We start from the raw sequence: 13,453 nt of genomic DNA, 5'->3' as shown, positions 1-13,453 counted from the left end.
ACGCAGGTGACGTTACAGACTAGACCAGGGGTCAGCAACCTGCGGCTCCGGAGCCGCATGCGGCTCTTTAGTCCTTATAGTGCGGCTCCCCGTGATTTGGGAAAATAAATTAGAAGTATTTAGCTGAAGTGTATTTTATTTGTGTTAGTTCTTTTTTAACTTGTAGTTCTAAATTGGAAGATTATTGTGATATTGAAATATAAAAATAAAATTATATACTATTATTTTTTCCTCGCTCAAAATAAGCGTCACACTCGTGGAAGCCGGTGTACCCACCAAAATGCCGTGCATTTATCGAGACTTTCAATTCCAGGTAGGCCAATTATGGATCTTCGGATCCACATTATGTCAGCAGCTGTTCTCCACCGTGAACTATGTTAAAAACAAAAACCGCTCACGCCTCACAGATGACAGCTTACAGTCCTGTGTAAAGATGAAAGTGACTTCGTACAGCTCCGATCTGCAGATGCTGTGCGCAGAGGTTCAGGAGTAGAAGTCCCATTGTAAACATATCACAGCAGACCCGACGATGTTTCCATGAACATTTTTCAGCATCTCTTTATTGAACACTTTACACACACGGTTGCTGTACGTATACAGCCGGCTGTAGCTTTGCAGCTCACAGCCCGACACACACCAACACAACAGCATAGATAGCACAGACGTTAAGGCGGCGAGGCGTGATTGTGGGTGCCGCTCAGCTGCGTTGGCCTCTCCTGCAGCGGCGCTGCAGACCACGCCCCGCCTCACACATAAAATACATATTTAGGCAGAATTTTGCAAATATCTATTTTTCATCTTTTAGCAGCATAGTGCTTTTTTTCCAATTATTTTTTAAAAGTCAGGTCAAGGCTCCACAAGCCCAAAGGCGATATAAGGGTGGCAACTCACAACAGTTGTTGTTTGCTACATGGATCATTTTATTTCAGCTGGGTGTCTTTCCTTTGGTTATATTTCTTTAAGAGTTCAAAATGTGTTAATTACATAATTAACACAATTACATAAAATTTAATTTTCTCTGTAGCACTTCATGGATTTCATAAGCAACACACCTTCGTTGTTCACACAAAGCATAAAGGTAAAAAACAATATATACAGTGTTATCTTCATTTTAGATGTCAAAAAGTATTTGCGGCTCCCAGTGTTTTCTTTTGCGTCGAAACCGGGTCCAAATGGCTCTTTGGGTGTTAAAGGTTGCTGACCCCTGGACTAGACCAAACTCACCAGTCACGCTGTGAGTTATTATCAATCCATAGATCGCAAGGAATTAATGGCACTCTTATTTGGATAAGCAAATATTCTACCCTGTTTAACACAGCATCTACAAATAAATAGCTGATAGAAGAAAAACTGTTCTAAAAATAGAATGATTTGGGGTTTTTTAACCATTTATTTAACAAAATTGCAAATAGAGAAGAAGAAAAACGTAAATGTTTTAAACCTGTTCAAAAAAAGTATAGGGTACCAAACTGTAAGTTAAATAGGTGTAAATTTTCTCCAGCGGTATTATCAAGCAAATATTTCAATGGCAATAGGTAAAATGTGTGTGTGTGTGTGTGTGTGTGTGCATGTTCCTGTCTAGCTATCTTTGTGAGGACCAAAATCTGCATTCTACTATACTTGTGAGAACCAACAGTCACTTGTGAGGACACACTCACCGGTCCTCACAAGTTTGAAGGCCTTTTTGTTTCTCAAAAAGGCTAGGGAAACTATTATGTAAATGAAGATCCTCACTAAGACAGCTGAACGGGCTTGCGTGTGTGTGTGTGTTATCTTATGTGATGTGTTTTCAACATTTGTCCAAGATAAATTCCGAGACAGTAAGGGTAATCTAAAAAAAAAAATGGAATGCACTTGTTTTGTCTGGATGTACTCATTTTAATGATTCATAGATTCAAAAGGGCGACAGGAAAGAAAACAACACAAAGAACACTCACAAGGGCTATAATTGTATACCATGTCCCTTTTCAACATCAGAAATTTGATCTCTGCCTTTTCTTTATTTCAGCAGAGAATAAAAACTGGCTGGGCTGAACGGTGTCGTGAGGAATTTTAATACCAGAAGTTTCACTTTATTTATTTATTTCAAGAGAAAATTTAACCCCAACTCGACGTTTGTCTGGAATGATCTGCAAATGTAAAAGACGCATTTGTAAGTTTAGCTAAATCGATTTTTTATTGATTTGGCAATTTCATTTTGGCCTAATATCAGATATTTTATCTGATATTTTATACATTAAATTCTAGTTTGATGCCAAGAATTTGTCATTTTATTTTCCTGAAACATAGTTATTAATAGCCATTTACAAAATCATAATTCAAAAGTAGATTAAAAACACTTTTTCCATCTTTAATACTTTAAACATTTATGTCAATGTGTTTGGAATTTTTTCTTAACCATATTATTTTTAAACACAAAATACCCAAAGTGACGAAAATGAAAGGCCATTAGAAGAGTTACTTTGTCCAAATGTATTTACAGTATTCAAATAACATGATAGAGCTCTTTTTTATAAATATTAAACCCAGAACAATATAAAATTATTCCATAACAGTCCATGGAAATAGAAAATATAGTACAATATGTATAGTACAACAACTCCAGGAACTCACTCTGCAGGTGGGGGAGATATAGGAGAGGTGGAGGAAGAACTCAGCCTGGGTGTCTATTGTTTTGTGTAGTCTGGAAGATGAGTGGATGACGGGGTGGGTTTTCTCTGTGGCGCAGTTTTCTCTGTGGTGGGGTCGGGTGGGCTGTCCCGGGCTCTGTGGGGCCAGGCGGCACTGCTGAACTGGGCCCCGGTCCGGATGGGCCTGGACCCCCTTGCCTTGGTGGGTTGCAGAGTATGGGGGTGCCTACTGGGGTCAGCGAGGGAGCTGGCCCCAGGGAGGGGCCACTTGCCCCTCCCTTCCTTCCCTCCCCATCTCCAGCTGCCTCCCTGAAGGAGGAGTTGGCCGTCTGATTGGGGTCTGGAATGTGGGGCCTACCTGCTGCTGCGGAGTCGGGGCGGTCTGCTTCTCTCCACCCCAGGGAGGAGGCTAACACTACCTAGGTTTGGGTGCAGTTTCCCCCTCCAGGTGCAAGGGTACCTAGACCTGGGGTATACAGTACGCTTGGGGAGTGTGATTGTGCAGTGTCTATTTGTGTCTGTCTCCACGTTGGGTGAGTGCTGAGTAATTACATATGAGAACACGAGGGTGGGAATGGATGTCTGTATCTGTGTGTGCCTGTTTGTCTGTGTCTATATGTCAGGTTGTGTATCAGACGCCACCTCTCTAGGGACATCTCAGGCCCTCCAAGGTATGGAGGCCTATCTCCCACACCACTCCCCCTGCCAGTGGCAGATACCCTCAGACATTGGTGCATTGCTCGGGCCCCTTCGGCCTGGATCTCCTCCATACCTGCTTCATGCCCTGGAGGACGGGGCTATGGCTCCTCACACCCTCTAGCAGATCATTACATGAAGGAAACTTTTAAATACAAGCACGCTCATGTTCACAGGTGTACACACGGGTGCTCACATACACAAACTACACCCTTTTTGGCGCCTACCTCAAAGCACACTGTGCGCTGTCGATATTACGTGCTGCACAATAATATTCAATATTTAGTATTTACTGTTATATTCACATAGATCATCGCGATGATGTTGTTTATTATATTGTGCTGGTTTTTTGCTTGTTTTCTCTTTTTTCTTTCTCAACAGGTGATCCAGGCGATTGATATATGTATTTTTTGTCTGCTTATTTTGTTGGTTTTTGTTTTTTGCCCTTTATCCCCGTCCCTCTTCCCCGCTGTTTTTCTTTCCCTCTTTCTTTCTCTCCTTTCTTTTCCCCAGTCAAATCTGTCCCGTATTTAGCAAGTGAAAATAAAATAAAATAAACAATAAAAGCAAAGGTGAATCAAATAGACCAATAGGGCAAGGCAGGGATGGTCCATTTGGTAAAGTAAATCTGTTGGGCATCTTTCTTTGCCTTTAGACAATAATTCTGATGGCAAAAGAACCAAACCGGAGAGGCGGGGGGAAAAAGAGAGCAAGATTTTATTGTCAAGTAGTGAAACTGCAGCAGTTAACCTGAGCGATAAAGTTTCCCTGGAAACTCAAATCTTGGCTGGTTTAATAAGGAAAGAGAGCTAGCCAGCCACTGTGCTCATTACAGACAGACGAAGGAAAGTTCAGTTTCTTCTTTTCCAAACCAAAATAATACATCAGTCTGAAAATTGTTGTTTACATGTGCAAAGGAATAAGCTAAATGGAGATGCCAACCTATGTTAAACCAAATCTGATCAGGTTTAAATATTACAACTTTTGAATTCACAGTAAACAGAATTGAATTGATTTCAAATGTTATCATATTATGAGATGCTTTGTCTTTCTGTAACATGATGTGGCATTTTATATATTTTTGGTATTTCTTAAGGAACATTTTCTTTCTGATTTAATAGATATTAATAGAAAATAGAAAAACTGATAGAAAAACAGCAAATTCAAGCAAAAAATTAGACCAGTTTTTCCCATCTCTAAAGAACACCACTCATTCCTGTTAATACAGTTATATTTGCTTTAATGTGAAGGACTGAAATACATGTTTCTCCTTTTATCTCACAACATCTGCTTTTGCTCAACAATCCAGGTGTTGAGGATCGTGACATCTGCTGATGGTGGCTGAAAAATGATCCTTCTGCATGCCGCAGGCATTCACTTTAACCTCCTAGAACCTGGCGTCCACATATGTGGACATCACATTTTGGGTTATTTAGACCAAAATACTCAATTTTGCTCTACAAGCGCCTGATATCAACTTACGAGGACATTATACTGCTACTGTTCTATCGAAATTTTAAACGAATATCCTCATATGTGGCTCTCATTTTTCTTAGAAACAAAAATGAGGTAAAAACAAAATCTGGTAATTCTTTGTTTTTACATTCATCGGGTCCCAATATGCCCAAATATCAAAGAGAAATTAAAAATGCATGCGATGGAAGAGTTCGGGTCTTAGGAGAAGCCCTGCTTAAGCCCTCGCTCACTGGCGACTGACAGCACACAGCATATGAGATAAAGGAGGGGTGGTGAATCCCACAGCTGGTGTGAGATCCAGTTCATCCTCTGTAATTCCAGGTGGAGGAGTGAAGCAAAAGCGCTGAACGAGGGAGGTGAAGAAGAGGAAGAGCTCCATCTTAGCCAGACCTTCTCCGAGACACATCCTGCGACCTGCAAATGCAAAGAGTTTACGCTTATTTAACCGAGTCATGTCTGTGCAAGTGCAAATTTTCTTGACAAAAGCCTGATAAAGTTGTCATACCTGCAGAAAAGGGCATGAAGGCATCTCTCCTGACAAATTTACCTTCCTTATCCAGGAAATGAGAAGGGTTAAAACTGTGTGGGCTCTCCCATTCACTCTCATCGTACAGGACGGAAGTAAGAAGGGGAAATACAATAGTTCCCTGTAAGCAAAAGAGCACATTTAACATAGATGCGCGATTCAAGTTATCAGAGGTGAATCAAAGTATCTATTAAAGGGTATTTTTTGTGGATGAGCAGTTGACCTTTTTGATAAAGTATCCCTGGAAGGTGACATCTCGGCTAGTTTGGTGAGGAAGACATACAGGTAGAATATTAGCCAGTCTCTGGATCTCGTGAATGACTGCATCAGTGTACGGCAGGTTTTTCCTATCATCAACGCTGACTTTTCGGCTTCCTACTACATGTCTCAGCTCCTCATGGACCTGCTCTGTAGACACAAAATAGATAGGTTTTGTCTGCATTCATTTTGCCACATATTACCAATGATCACTTTATATTATAACACAAAACCCTTACAATATTACAGAGCAAAACCCAAAGATCAGACCATCCACTATGAACAAGTTATTGGTGGTAGTGGGGAGAAAGAACTCCCTTTTAACAGGAAGAGGTCTCTAGGAGACACAAGCTCAGAGTGGGACAGTCAAACTCTCCATCATGAGTACAAACAGAGTTCAGGAGCAGACTGCCGTATTACAGTGGCTTGCAAAAGTATTCGGCCCCCTTGAACTTTTCCACATTTTGTCACATTACAGCCACAAACATGAATCGATTTTATTGGAATTTCACATGAAAGACAGTACAAAGTGGTGTACACGTGAGAAGTGGAACGAAAATCATACATGATTCCTAACATTTTTTACAAATAAATAGTGGGGTGTGTACAAAGATTTCTAACTCATATTTCCTGTGGAAACCCTTCAGCTCTTGAAGTTTGGAATCACCTCCCTTGTTGGACTTTGTAAATAAGAGATCTTGAACTGTGACTAGCTAAAAGACTTTGTGAATAGCACAATTCATCGTCACTGTAAATGAAATCACTTAACTTGCACAAGTTCTGCGTTTGAGTCTGGCCCAACACATTATGATAGTCCCAATATAGAAAAACCGGGTGTGTTTTTTTCCCCCACTAAGAAGAATTTAAATTTAAAATCAGGATCTGTAAAGGCTGAAAAAGACTCAAGAGCTGTATCTTTGTCAAAGCAGGCTCCAATAAACATTTACTGAAAGTTTAACAAAAGATTTCATATTAGAAATGTATTATCTTCTTACAACCTCTTAACTGAAGAGTTTATACTATAAGGTAAATGCATAGAACAAAGACTGAAGAAACTGAAATACTGCCAGAGGTACGGAAATCAGTGGATACTTACTGCTAACCCCAGCTCCTTTTTCCTCTCATTGCCAGATTGTTGACTTCTCAGTGAAGTACTACTGCTCAGGCCACTTAGGTTTTCCAGGTAAGTAAGCTAAAAGACTATCAACCCTATCCATCATCCTGCACTGGAGAGTGCAACTCCCAGTGCAAGAGCCTGCTCATTCTTAAGGACACCTGCCTGTTCCACTCTCACACTGTTGGAAGCTTAAGTTTTAGCTTTAGGAAACCCTAACCCTCCACCTACTGGAAAGGAAATGAAGTTCTAGAAAATTAACCATAGTTTTTGAGTGGTGTGTTTGGTCCTGTTGTTGAGTTCCTTGTTGTACTTACCTGAGCTGAACATTAAACTTTAACCAACACTATCCTGCCATTAAGTCTGTAGTATGGAAACCATAAGACAAAGAGCTGTGGCTAAACATGCATGCATGAAATACCTTGATGAAAGGTATTTTTTTGCCTTTGTCGACATCTATCTTGAAAATATTCAATTTTCTAATGGCTGAGGGGCTTTATGAAAACAGAAATGAAATTTCTGGAGGAGAGTTCTACCTCCTTACCCTGTATGTGTGGATATTTAGCCATTAACAGCAAACCCCATCTCAGTGTGGCTGCTGTGGTGTCAGTACCAGCAACAAACAGGTCAATCACTGTGAATATCAAGTTCTCCTCACTGTAGTGAGAATCGTCAATACCAAATTCCTAAAAAAAAAAATGAAAAAGAAAAGGTATAATAACAAAACTGAAACACTGTTTTGAACACTGAGCCACTTAAAATGTTAGAAAAGACAAAACATGCTGTCTTACTTCCTCTTTCTGCTTCCAAATCAAAAAACAGTCCACAAACCCTTGGCACATGTCAGGGTCCAGTGTCTCTTTCAGGTACGTAATTAAATACGTTACATCTCTGATGGTCGTCTCAACATTTTTTAACACCACCTGATGGTTTTTAATCCATCTGAACAGCCGGGGAAACATGTTATAAAGCTGTAAAATTAAACAGTAACAAAGTAAAGATTCAAGTAATGCTTTCATTTTTACAAAAGCACCATCGTCATGCATTGTTTTACATATACATTTGGTATTTTCCGTATCTTTGTGACCACTTTATGCTTTCAATCACTATTTTATATTTTGCCTTCCCATCATGACGTGAATATTTTTGTTTGGCTCAATGGACAACAGTAAAACACTCCAAATATATTTCACCAAAAGTATAAATTTGTTAACTGATATACAGACAGAGTCTGCTTCAACATAAAATCAGATGTTTACCATTCAGTTTATGCCACACAGGTAACAATAGTCACTGTTAATATTTTACGTCATTCATTTTTTTTAAAAAACAGAGTAATAAAAGGGGGGGGGGGGGGGGGGTGTAAAAGCAAACCTGGACTGATGCAGAACCTGTGACACATGTGGCATGATTGGCTCGCTTCACCATTTTTGTGAATATCGGGTCATTGTAGTCAAATCTGCATCCGTACACAACGGAGAAGATAATATTGGCTGTTGCATAATTTATTGGAAGTGCTGTATCAAATGGTTCTCCTGTAACCCAACATGTGGACAAGATTAAGACAATAATAATTAATTCTAATAGCATTAAAACAAACCTCAGCAAAATTAAATTGGTCTTTGTTTTAACACTGCGTATACATGCTATCTCCATACCTTTATGCTCTTCGATCACTTGAATGAGATAGCTACACTCTGCCAAGATTTTATGAGAAAGTCTTTTGCCGAACTCAAAGTCTTTGAGGGTGGTGAGGGCAAAATATCTCAGCTCTTTCCATGATTCTCCATTTGCAAACAGAATCCCTACAAGACATAAAATTTTACAACAGAGGGTCAGTTAATTACAGTTTACAAGCAGTGTTGGGTTTAACATATTAATTTGTTGCTTTGTGACCCTTTACATCCTGATACAATCCTCCCAGGGATGCGTGTTCCACCTGCTTTCCCTGCCCGTTAGGTGAACATGTTAACTTTGAAACAGGTTGCAAAGTAACGCGTTACTGTAATCTCATGAGATTTTTCAGTAACGTACTAAAACGTGTTATCCTACAAAATTCAGTAATTACATTACAATTACAATTATGTCTTTACTTGCATTATAACACCTTTTTAGTTATCTGCAGGACAATAGACAAATAGAAAGAAAAAGATATCAAACTTGCTTTTTACACACTATAAACTGATTTCCGTTTGTGTTCAAGAGGAGGAAAGACAGCATGCTAACATAAAGCTATCCAAGTCAAGTCTCGTGGCTTTATTGTCATTCCAACCATGTGAAGTGGTACAGTACAAAGTGAAACGTTCCTCCAAGATCAAGGTGCGACATATGACTTAGACAATCAACACAGGACTACGTAAAGTGCAATATCCAAAATTGCAAAAATAGCCAAAAACAAAACAAAGACAGTGCAACACCAGACAGAACAGAACAATACAGTCAGTACACAGTACAGACACACCTGTGCAATAGAAATGTGCAAAAGACTGAACATCCAAAAATCTAAAGTCATATCATAGCTGTCCAGTAACCCCAGTCCAGCTGCCAGAGTCCGAAGTTCAACAGATTACAGAGTCAGTGGTCAGCAATCAGGCTTGCAGCACTGAAGCCTCCTTATCTACTTGTTGATGTCTCAGTAGTAGTAGTAGTAGTAACCGTAATTATGTGATTGTTGTGTTTCATGTCATTTTGCAGAGTAACGGGAAGGTAATGTAACAAGTAGTGTAATTAATTAGTTTATATAGCAGGAAATTAAGTGGCATACTGCATTTTTTTTAAAGAAAAGTAATAAGTAATGTGTAAATCATTATATTTTTTGAGTAGTGACTCTGATGGACCTGCAGATAATGGAGACATACAGCCCTGTTTCTACCAGTTGAGAAGCTGTGTAAAATATACATCAAATAAAACTCATTTTTAATGTATTGGCAGCGATGTGTTTCAGCATGTATTTCTCATTCTCCGCAGTATGTTGTAATGCATGACAGCACTAAGCTATAGTGCAAATGGTGGCATAGACTCTGTTTTGCATTGTTTGTTATTTTATATGGGTATGTGTTATATTAAATATATTTCAGTTCTTTCTGAGTTACCTGGCCTCCGCACCAGTCTTTCCTGGTTTGGCTGAAAGAGGAGGCTGAGGGTGGAGCTGGTTTAAATGCAGAAGCCAATAAAATGGACTGGACCATCTATTGCGATCATGTAGGGGGAATGGGGTTCTTCTTAAATGAGGGTTAGCTGTTATCTCTCTAGTTTTCACCTTTGGGGTATATAATGATTTATTCATTTGCTATATAACTGGAGCTTTTTCTCGTTGGGGCAGGTCAGTTTGTTGAGTTATGTTTTGTTAAGTGACTTTTGAGTAGTGTTGTTAGGTTAACCTCTTTTATGGGCCGTCTTGGTTCTAAAAAAAAAAGTTTATTTTTGTCATTTAAATTTTTTGTAATCATCTTGTCCTTTTGGGGGTATAATAAAACCTATTTTTTTGAAGATTACATTTGTGCCTGTGTGTTCCTAGATGCTTGGTTCATGATAGTGAGTGACAGGTCTGAAATGCAGACAGGTCAGTGTAAACTCTGTGACCGGTAGAAAAGAGTATGTTTAACAGACCTGGATATCTTTTTTCTTTTTTCATGGGTAAATTTACTTTAACATCAGCAATCAGGTAAAAGGTCAGATGACTGTAGTTATCAACTCGAAAAGTCAGTCCAAGGTTTTCCAATCATGTGGTAATACCTTCAAACATGGATAAGTCTGCAGGCAGCAGATAATGTGATGTGTGCTATTGTGCTAAAGTTTCTTCACAAAGAAACATCACCCTAGTTTAAATATTTCAAACATAACTCAGTAGGTCTTTATTTGTTTTGTTTTTTTGCATTTCAGAGTCATTTTATCACTTTTGATCTGGAGTTTCCAACTGTGTCATTGGTGAAATGTTATTATAAGCCAACTATCAACTGAACTCAAAGTTCAACACAATGTTGTCACAAACAGCAGAACTTAACTCATAGCAGACATCAAGAACAAAGGAATATGCACCACTAAACCTTTAAAATATTATTTAGTAATATTAGTTTACTGACTGAAAGGAAACCTGGACTTCATGATATTGGTCAACTCACAAAACATGAGGAAACATGCTGTTAATTGTGTAGCCTGTTTCTATCATGTTTTCTTATATCTCTAGTGATCACAAATAACAAAACCTGCAATTTCCCTGGGCTCACACAGAATGGGTGGATGATTTGTGAACATGAAATTAAACTTAATAAACCACAATATAAAAGAATCATACCATGACCTTGGTTTACATCATTAAGTATCGGGGAGATGTTGCGCTCTCCAAACTCCTCTGCATAGTTGACCAGTGCCTCTCTGACTGTCTCATATCCAGCCAGGACCACGACTTTGTTGGTTCCAAAGTAAAGAGTAAATACAGAGCCATATTCCTTTGAAAGCTGGAAGAATCATTAAAAAAAAAAAAATAGTTAAATAGCATGTTACGTTCCCCTAACATTTCACAGGAGACCCTGCTAGGGCCATAACATAGCATTAGGTATTGTAATATGTTTAAACTGGCTTCTTTTAATTCAGTTCCTGAGAAGAGTTACCTTACCTCACACAGAGTTTTGTGGGGTCTCTTGAGATCTAATTGCAACAGGTTACCAAGCAGGGGCAGAGGTCTCGGTCCTGGGGGTTCATTTCTTTTTTCCTTAGAGATGAAAATGATAGAAACAAGATAAAGTACAAGCAGGAGAACAACAGCTCCCAGCATTGTGGTGGGACTGAACAAAATGAAAAAGATAAAATCCCCAAAATGTTCCATTTGCTCTGGTGTTGATGGTTCTCCTCTGTGCTGTCCTTGCAGGTAACACACTTTGCTTTGTGCCAGACTGCAGGGGCAGGAGGCTTTCTTTGTCATATATCTTTACAATCTCCTAGATTTTGACTGCCTTTGCAAAAATTAAACACTGCATGGCTTTTTCCAATGACTGATAAAAAGACCAAGAAGGGTATCTCTCAGACACTCTGATGTCAATAAACATGTGCACACTCAGTGTAAACTATGAATACTGAAACACAAAGTGTGAAGGAATATGTATCCCCTGCAACTTTTAAAGGGAAAGACTAATCTTCTCAAAAGTCATCCAGGTTAGGTTCTTCCACCTCTTCTTTGTGCTTCCAAGAATGGGATCACGATTTCTTCACAACGCCTTACTTATTTTAACCTCACTGTCACCATTGCACCTTAGTATGAAAAAGAAACCTTTTTTCTTTGTGGGTGTGTTTGGGTGAAAATGGGAAGGAGTTATAGTGCTTCTGGTTGGAGTTTCCATTACAGAGTGCAACATTTTGGGAGGTAAGTATTTAAATGAGTCATACAAAAACAGTTTTCTAAAGTTTGCAGCAGGTAATTTACTGCAAAATGAATGCTGAAAGAGCACAGCTTACATTGTGCCTGATGTGGCTGTGATAAATGCTGTTATGAATTTTTAATTAAATTCAATTCAAGTTCTTGATGTTACAAAGAAAACAGAAGTCTCCACCTATTGCAGCATAACTAAGGGAGGATTAAGGGTCACCAGTCCTAACAATATGCTTTATCAGTAGTTTTAAGCCCAATCTTAAAAGTAGAAAGGGTGTCTGCCTCCTGAATTCAAACTGGAAGCTGGTTCTAAAAGTAGCCTGAAAGCTGAAGGCTCTGCCTCCCATCCTATTTTTAAATACTGCAGGAACAACAAGGAAGCCCAAAGGAAGCGCCAAAGCCTTGACTCTGTTCTTCAATTCTTCACTGAGTCCTCAAACTGGATATTTAGATAAATAACTGTAAATGTTCTCCTACATCCATCTTTTATACAAAGATCTTTTAAAGAGGTGATAAACCAGTTGTTGTTTTTTAAATAAGCAGATATTCTCTGCATGAGTCCTCAACCTCGAAAACAAAAAGTAATGTAAATAAAAGGTTAAAAGACTGTAGATTAATATGTTTAAGGATGTTACCTGGATATTAACTACTAAACATAGACACAACATAGGTAAATTTAAAAAAAGAAATTAAAAGGTTGCACCAATGGAAAAGATAACGCTGTTAATAAATTATTGACTAAAAACAAAAACAAAACAAAACAAATTAAAACAAAGGTCTGGTCGACCCTAAATCTGACCCTTAATGGCTTGGACTGTGAGTGTTCATTATAGAGCTCAGTTTCCTCCAAAGGTTTGTTGCACTAAAGATTTAAATATTGAATAAATTAGAGTACAATGTAAGAATACCTATATAAACCTGAACCAACATGCTGTATTTTTACATGCCATTTGTAGTATCTTCACTGTTTTGGTAAAAGTGTGTCTTCTTTATGTTCATGATGTGTTTCACTGCATGCAAAAAGCAAACTGAAAAGCTAAAGACTTTAGTTTATTGCCATTTTAGATCCGTTATTGAAAATGCACATTTCCAAATTTATCTGCAGAAAACAAAATTTGTCTCAATTTTTCTGCAATTGAAAGAATGAACCTCTAACAAATCACACTCTAAAAATAACAGTCAGAGACAAAAACAGTGACATGATGCACAAATACAATGTATCGTGTTGATCACTTAGTAAAAGCACACATTAGAACAAAATTCTGGTTGGTGATCCCAAATTTGAATGACAGAACTCATTGTGTGTATTAAAATTTTATTTTACTTGTTAGAAGTGGCTGAAATAAAGGGTTCCTTTGTAGAGGTGTCAAAAGTACAGAATTCCGTGC

The 13,453-nt window shown here is 38.5% G+C and overlaps 1 protein-coding gene across 1 annotated transcript; it reads right to left on the bottom strand.

Annotated features, from left to right (window-relative positions):
* Window positions 1–4,162: 4,162 nt before the first annotated feature.
* On the bottom strand, window positions 4,163–11,669 carry LOC118454222 (cytochrome P450 2K1-like). Its single transcript, XM_087839828.1, has 9 exons — window positions 11,316–11,669; window positions 10,995–11,157; window positions 8,359–8,505; window positions 8,075–8,235; window positions 7,492–7,671; window positions 7,245–7,386; window positions 5,552–5,736; window positions 5,308–5,449; window positions 4,163–5,216 (listed from the first exon to the last, which is right to left on the bottom strand). Exons 1-9 carry the CDS (start codon window positions 11,619–11,621, stop codon window positions 5,029–5,031), a joined length of 1,614 nt encoding a protein of 537 aa, XP_087695954.1. The 5' UTR covers window positions 11,622–11,669; the 3' UTR covers window positions 4,163–5,028.
* Window positions 11,670–13,453: the final 1,784 nt, after the last annotated feature.

This window comes from Neolamprologus brichardi, chromosome 4 (genome assembly GCF_056152115.1).
Source record: "Neolamprologus brichardi isolate AB-2024 chromosome 4, ASM5615211v1, whole genome shotgun sequence".
NCBI lineage: Eukaryota > Metazoa > Chordata > Actinopteri > Cichliformes > Cichlidae > Neolamprologus > Neolamprologus brichardi.
This window is presented reverse-complemented; position numbering and strand designations above follow the sequence as displayed.

Bases quoted from the DNA above. Each gene is read 5' to 3' on its own strand.
- LOC118454222 (XM_087839828.1), bottom strand. From the start codon at position 11,621: ATGACAAAGAAAGCCTCCTGCCCCTGCAGTCTGGCACAAAGCAAAGTG. The intron at 11,158-11,315 runs GTAAGGTAACTC...TGATTCTTCCAG, and splicing joins CCCACAAAACTCTGTGTGAG to CTTTCAAAGGAATATGGCTC. The intron at 7,672-8,074 runs GTTTGCTTTTAC...TTAATTTTACAG, and splicing joins CAGGTTCTGCATCAGTCCAG to CTTTATAACATGTTTCCCCG.